Genomic DNA, 6,783 nt, shown 5'->3' on the forward strand with positions numbered 1-6,783 from the left:
CTTTCACTCTCAGCTGGAGAGAGAAACCCTGGCTTGATTTACCGAGTTGATAACCAGCGTCGTAGGACCGCTTAGCGAGATCTCGTTTGTTAGGGTTAGTTAAGATCACTCAAACATATCCAGGGTCTGTTGAACTGGCTTCGTACAGGGCACAGGTGGCTAGCAGCGCTAATGTCAAAGACACACACATTATACATTATATTTTTTATTTTACCAGGATGTAGTGACACAAATATTTGGGAAGGCTTAGCCTTCCCTAGCCTACAGTACCCGCCGCCCCTGGGGATATGGTGTTTACATGAGCACAGAGAGATGGGGTTATTCATGTTCCCTGTTTACATGATAAATACTAGTAACCTGGCATTTCGATGCCTTTTCTCATCTAAACTATTCAGTATTTGTATCTCTCTATCATGACATAAAGACGAAACTCCTCTCCAGAAGTGAGACGCTTTTGCCGCCGCCGCCATCACTGTTAACTGATTAACTGCTACCAGCTGAAGACTTACTTTCCTCTTCTTTGAAAACAATGTTCTTATGTCCATGTTGTCTGGGGGAGAAAACATATTAAACCAAGAGATCGTCAGCTTTGATTTTCGCTGTATTAACCATTTCCTGAACACTTGGTGTGTGTGCCTTACCTACGCTACCGGCATCGCTTCATACAACAGATCTGAGCTGTCCAACTATGACAACACTCCTTGAACATGCGCGCTATGGGAGAATCAGAGCCATATAATAGAAGAGTTACGACATCTCCGTTCACTCCAATGGACCACTTTTTTACAGCAATGGCAGATCGTGGAGCCTCTCAATCGTTCCCCGGAAGTTAGCGCCAAGGCTAGCAGAGCTGTAGAGTTGCAGCATAATAGACCGTTCGTGACAGACTTTTAAAGTTAAGAAGAAGTTTAAAGATTTATATTGCGGATATTATCAGTACATATGATTCAAATTAACATGTGTATTAAAGGATGCCAGTGGATTATCCCTAAATTAGTAGATTTAGGGAACGTTTACAGATAACAGATTAAGCTAGCATACCGAAGCAAGTTAGCAACACACGTTGAACAGCCTTTTAATTGTAAATTCCGTTCTCTTAATGTCTATTTGGTCCAACGTTGTTGAATTAGAGAAGAGGGGCTTCTAAACGGGATTGTATGAGGGGGTGGAGGGAGTTAAATATTAGATAAATATAACTTTGGTGCGTGTAAGAGTGAGTGTTTTTAGCAGAGCCATATTGTGTCCTTGTGATTATGTTGATTATTACCTGTCTGTATAATGTTGCAGCTCAGCTGATTTTGGAATGATGGCAAAGGGAGAGGGACTTAAGTGAGAGTGAAAACACAAGGTAAGTTTAATACTACTGTTTTATATAAGTAAGCATACTAAACATGTATTATATCACTGTATTATCTAAGTAATCTTGTTAGTAACCTACTGTATGGCAGGTGGAGGGGCAGTGATGTTACAGGTGGAGGAGCAAAACTGCAAGACTGCAAACTCACAAGACAGATAAATCAAAGTTTGTTCTCCAGAGAAGAGGTTGATTTCACTTCAATTTTTTATTTCATATTTTCTAAAGATGTGGAAATGGCAAAAACAAAAACTTGAGAGCTGTAACCAAGACAACTGTAACAACATGAGTAGAGAGCCACCAAGGTTTTTCAAGTCTCTCTCTTACTCAATTTTTACCAGATGTGGGACATCGGGCATGAAATAAAGCTGCCTGTCTGGTGTTGCTGGATGTGGCACCGATGTTTTATTTTGGTCCACCCCAAAGGATTTCCACATGGCTCGGTTAGGGCTACCCATGTCGGTGGTGACATCAAGCACATGTAGCCCTATGGATGCTGCCCTCTGTATTATATCAATAATGATTGGCCTGTACTCTGCTCCATTGGTAGAATTGCCAGTGTAATGATATGCCACTACTTGCTTCCACCGTGTTGTCTTTCCAGCCAACATAAACACACAAGCATGTGTTGCCACCCTTGTGTGACCTGGTAAAGTCACATCACCGTACAGTTTGCCTTTAATCATGTCTAACTCCACACTTGGTGTGATTGCCATTTCATCCAAGGTCAACACACACTCCCTTTCAAGGTCTGTCAATCTATCTGCCTTCAATTTTAGGAAATCAAAGACCTCTGTCAACTAGTGTTAATTTCATTGACTAAAACTATGACGAAATATGTTCGTCAACGACCTTTTTTTCCATGACGAAAACGAGACGATGACGAGACGAGACGGCACCGACGGCAGTAAACAATAACCTTATTTAACAGAAAATAAAATGGCAACAACAGGGCTTAGGAGCAGTGGTCGCGTTAACCGAATACCCCCCCGTCAGCGCGAGTGAGTGATACAGTGTGCACTCGACCGATAATAATGGATTATGACGGAAATGTTACAATCCTGTCCGTCAAAATGACTGACAACGAAAAAGTCTAAAGCCACCACTGCTTGGGAGAAAGAAACAATGTGATATTTGGGCCCATTTTCGCTACAATGAGGCGGAGAAAAAAAGTGAATGCATTGTTTTATCAGAATGGAAGCAATGTGGCCATAACACAGATGGTAAAAACACCACAAACCTGACCAGATACTCTCTGCAAAGCTGCTTTCTTAATCATACAACCTGTGGTTTTCATCAAATAATTACAAGATAATCTTATTTATTTATATACTAAAATGACAAATTATTGGTTTTGGCTAGTTTGACTGAAATGTTCTATATAATCTGATGACTAAAAAAGACTCAACAGACTCACATATTTTTTGAATAGCATATTTTTCTCCGCTTTAGTAGTACTTACATACACCATACATTCACGCTTCATTGTTTTCTGTATCCTAAAGCTTTTACATTTATCACTTATAGTCAGATTTACACAACATTTTATTTTTAAGATGTTGAAAATGTAAAAATAGATGTAATAGCTGTTGACAGTATTTTTATAGTATAGAGTAGATGGCAATATACTGTATATCCTAAATTCCCTCTCTAAAAGCTTTTGACTATTATGTCAATAAAACAAATTTGTTTAACCTGGCTTTATCTGTGTTCAGCTTTATTTTCCAGAAATGTATACATATTATTACTTATTAAATTAGATAATGCCTTATTGGTAGATTTAAACATACAATTTAAGAAAGTGTGTTATAAAATAATGAAAAAGTAATCAAGTGGTGAATTTACCTTTCATATCTTATCCTTTTCATAGACCTTTTGTGTCCCCTAATCTCACCATGGATTATAGACGTCTTTTCTTATGTCTCCCTCAGGGTGTGCGGATCGTACGTAGACATGACTTTCGGTTGGCCATCAGAGTCCTTCAAGGATTTATGCGGAGGCGTGAACATAAAATTCAGTATCTCTGACGAAAAAAAGGTGTGGACCATACTGTCCAACGCCAGCAGCTGCAACGCCATGATCTGCTGCACTAGCTACACAGACAAAGAAAGGAAATGGGTAAGAACTCATTGCTTTCGGGCAGAGAAGGGGTGGGGGGGCAATACACATTCAGGTCACTGGTGTGATTTAACTTGTTTGTCTCTTTCAGGCTGAGCCGGAGGACGGTACTATTCAAAGTAATCATGTCTATACTGTCACAGCAGTCATTGAGGTAAGGTGAACATAGAGAATATTTTTTAAATACATTTTTTTGGAGTTGCCTGCAATGTTTTGTTTCTCAATTCCCATTAAGGTTATGAAAACCATTGAAAGCTCAAAAGTGAAGCTGGTGCGAGTCATCAACCCTTATGGCAAATTTGAGTGGGAAGGAAAGTGGAGTGACGAGTACGTTCATTAATCATACATATGTAAATCTTAAAGCAACACATATAGCCTGTACACTGAACTACAACTAATGACTTTGTATTTCTCAGGTCCGACATGTGGAAAAAAGTTAGCGAAAAGGATCGCGAAAACTGTAAGGTCGACATCGATGGAGAGTTCTGGTAAGTTTTCACACTTTTTTAGTTTGTTACCACCAGTACAGTAATAATGCAGAACCATGTGCTTTCCTGGTCATAACAAAACTGCTCAGGGCCACTAGTGGTCAAACACTTCAGAAGGTCTCTTTATAGTGAAGCCTGACAATGAATCATCAAGACAAATATGTACTTGATGAAGATAAACACACTGTAGAAATAAAGCCCATTTAGTCGTTTCTGTCCTTTAGTTGGATATAGACTGCCATTTTTGTTTTGTTTATGACTCCCAATGGTTGACATCTGGCCTTTTCTTTTGCATATCTTTCTCTTTCCAGGATGGAGTTAGAGGACTTCTGTCGTAATTTAAAGGACTTGTACATCTGCTGTGAGAACCCCAACTTTATCGATGGCGACGTCAACTGCCAGTGGCAAAGCCTGACTCACCATGGCAAATGCACAAATGGGAAATCTGCAGGCGACGTCTTGTCTAACCGTGAGATCAGATTTTGTTCCTTTGTGCAAGTGCAAAAAAACACCACACTGTCTCTGGAGTGTCATGGTAATGTTTGTATGTTTTTCGTCACCCGTAGCTTCCTTTGGCACAAACCCTCAGTATCGCCAGAAGGTGAATATCATAGACGCGTCAGAGAGCAAAGACATACACATCATCCTTAGTCTGATGAAGAACCATGGGCAGGTGAATCGCAAAGAGAAAAAAGGTACCCGAATTGGGATCCACGTCTTTAAGGTATGCATCCTGTTTTTTTGGTTTATTAAATATTAAATAATGATTAAGTAGTACTCTGCATTTATGACTAATTTTAAAACGTGCATCTTTCCTCCCTTTTCACATCCAACAGATTCCACCAGGGGTAAGGACAAATATCACACTTTGCCTGTGCACTAAAAGCTAATTTCCACATTTAAATAACCTTTAGTTAGGAGTTTTATACTAAGTAAGGTTTATATTCTTCCCAGACAGCACAGGGCGACCTGAGTACCGAGGACATTAAGAAATTGACACAACTGAATGGTTCAAATAGGGACACCCATTGGGGGGAGCTGGTTGAGACACACAGCATGGAGCCTGGAGAGTATTTGATCGTCCCCTCCATCAAGGTTCCCGACCAGAGTGCAGACTTCGTTCTAACCATCTTCTCCAAGACTAATGCTAAGATCAATTAAGGACTTGCTCATATTTCAGGAGACCTTTAAACCAAACCAAGAACTACTCATTTCAATATCTGACCCATTCTTTGCTGAAATGAATGAACTTTCTACTTATTTAGAGGCTGTTATTTACTAACCCACACAGAAAAGTGTGTAGAAGTAGCTGATATCTGATACTAAATTAGCACTTAAAACAACTTTAAAGTTTGCTAGTCAAAAGTCAAAAGTTATTATCGAAACATTTGATATTTGTATTATCATATTCTCCTATGCATCCAGTCCCCATGATGAAGATGATGATGATGATGAGGAAAAGCATGAAGAGGCTAGTTCTTCCTGAGGTAGGAAACAAACAACAATAGGGAATACTTTAGCTGCTCCCAATCCCCAATCAGGGCCTCCATAAAGGACCTGAGGAAGGCTGCAGTCTCCCTCTCCTTCTCCTCTGGCTGCATGTGTGACCAGTGCAGCATGTGTGGTGCGGTGCGGTGTCTCTGTGTGAGAACTCAGAGTTTAACGAGTGTTTAGTTCATTAGGAGGAGATGTGCTCCAGTGTTCTTTCGTCACTTTCTTTAAAAAGAAAGTTGTTCTTTGTTTACCATTAGTTTACGTTGCAAATTGGCTGGTGAGCACTCTTTTTCTGTTACTAATTAAAACATCAACTTGTGGCTTTAGCAATCAGTTTCTTCTCTCTCCCGGTTGTTTTATATTTTGTTACTTCCCTTTGTACCCCTAGTCCAGGAGGGAACGTAACATTATATGTTAATGTTGTGATTTATCTTCTGTACTTACTGCAGTTTGACTCAGTGTTGGTTTGAGAGGCATTTTTTGTTCTATCCAAATAACAAAACAAAAAAAGCCAACATAATGACAGTGCACTGAGATTTAGAGACACATAATAAATGAATGACTGTATCAAATCTAAATGTTGTGCTTATGTAACGGCCTAACAATTTAACATATTACGGAGGGACGTTTGATATTTGGTTTATGTTGAAAAAGTGTTCAAAACATATACTACCCTATTTAAAAAAACTAAAGAAATGTTTTAAAAATGATATTGTTTATTGTACATCAACCTCAGTCATAGGGTTTAAGTGATTGTACTCGATACTTATGTTAAACTTTACCAAATGATTTCTGCTTTTCTGATTAAAGCTTTGCTAAGCATTCTCACTCTGTCTGTGTGTCAATCATCTGGAAACTCATAACAAAACTGTTATTTGATAAACTGAGCTATGTAAGTTGAACATGAACTAATAATTCTACTGTATAGCGTATGCTCACGTTTGATGGGAGGTTTGCTATAAGAGTGCTAAAAAATAAGAAATGGATGTAGGGATGAACTCCAAGAGAAGGAGCCTCTCAAGTATTACAGTACCTCCTGCATGTTGCCGTGCCTTCAGCCTCGATGTTCAAAGTGTTTCAGAAACCACATGGCTTGTGCCATAACCCTGTACACGCAGTGTTAAGACTGACTGTACACTTTCCTGTTGTCTTGTAATGGTGATCTCAGCACTGACTTTATTTAAGAGAAAAGCGTCTTGAACAGAGAAACAGTAGTTGGACAAAAAGCAGATCTTAAATCAAAAAGATCATGAGATGCGGTTGGGTATAAAAAGAATAGTTACAAAAACCCATGCCATGTGACGCTTATTGTAAAGTAAGTACTAAACA

General features: G+C 39.2%; 1 protein-coding gene across 1 annotated transcript; it reads left to right on the forward strand.

Annotated features, from left to right (window-relative positions):
• Positions 1-3,288: 3,288 nt before the first annotated feature.
• LOC117450822 (calpain-1 catalytic subunit-like) lies at positions 3,289-6,282 on the forward strand. Its single transcript, XM_034088808.1, has 8 exons — positions 3,289-3,472; positions 3,564-3,626; positions 3,708-3,799; positions 3,889-3,960; positions 4,272-4,429; positions 4,527-4,684; positions 4,797-4,808; positions 4,915-6,282. Exons 1-8 carry the CDS (start codon positions 3,308-3,310, stop codon positions 5,119-5,121), a joined length of 927 nt encoding a protein of 308 aa, XP_033944699.1. The 5' UTR covers positions 3,289-3,307; the 3' UTR covers positions 5,122-6,282.
• The last annotated feature ends 501 nt before the right edge of the window (positions 6,283-6,783 follow it).

This window comes from Pseudochaenichthys georgianus, chromosome 1 (assembly GCF_902827115.2).
Source record: "Pseudochaenichthys georgianus chromosome 1, fPseGeo1.2, whole genome shotgun sequence".
In the NCBI taxonomy this organism is placed as follows: domain Eukaryota; kingdom Metazoa; phylum Chordata; class Actinopteri; order Perciformes; family Channichthyidae; genus Pseudochaenichthys; species Pseudochaenichthys georgianus.

Coding starts and splice junctions, on each gene's coding strand:
- LOC117450822 (XM_034088808.1), top strand. CDS start 3,308: ATGACTTTCGGTTGGCCATCAGAGTCCTTCAAGGATTTATGCGGAGGC. Junction 3,473..3,563: donor CAGACAAAGAAAGGAAATGG/GTAAGAACTCAT, acceptor TGTCTCTTTCAG/GCTGAGCCGGAGGACGGTAC. Junction 3,800..3,888: donor GAAGGAAAGTGGAGTGACGA/GTACGTTCATTA, acceptor TGTATTTCTCAG/GTCCGACATGTGGAAAAAAG.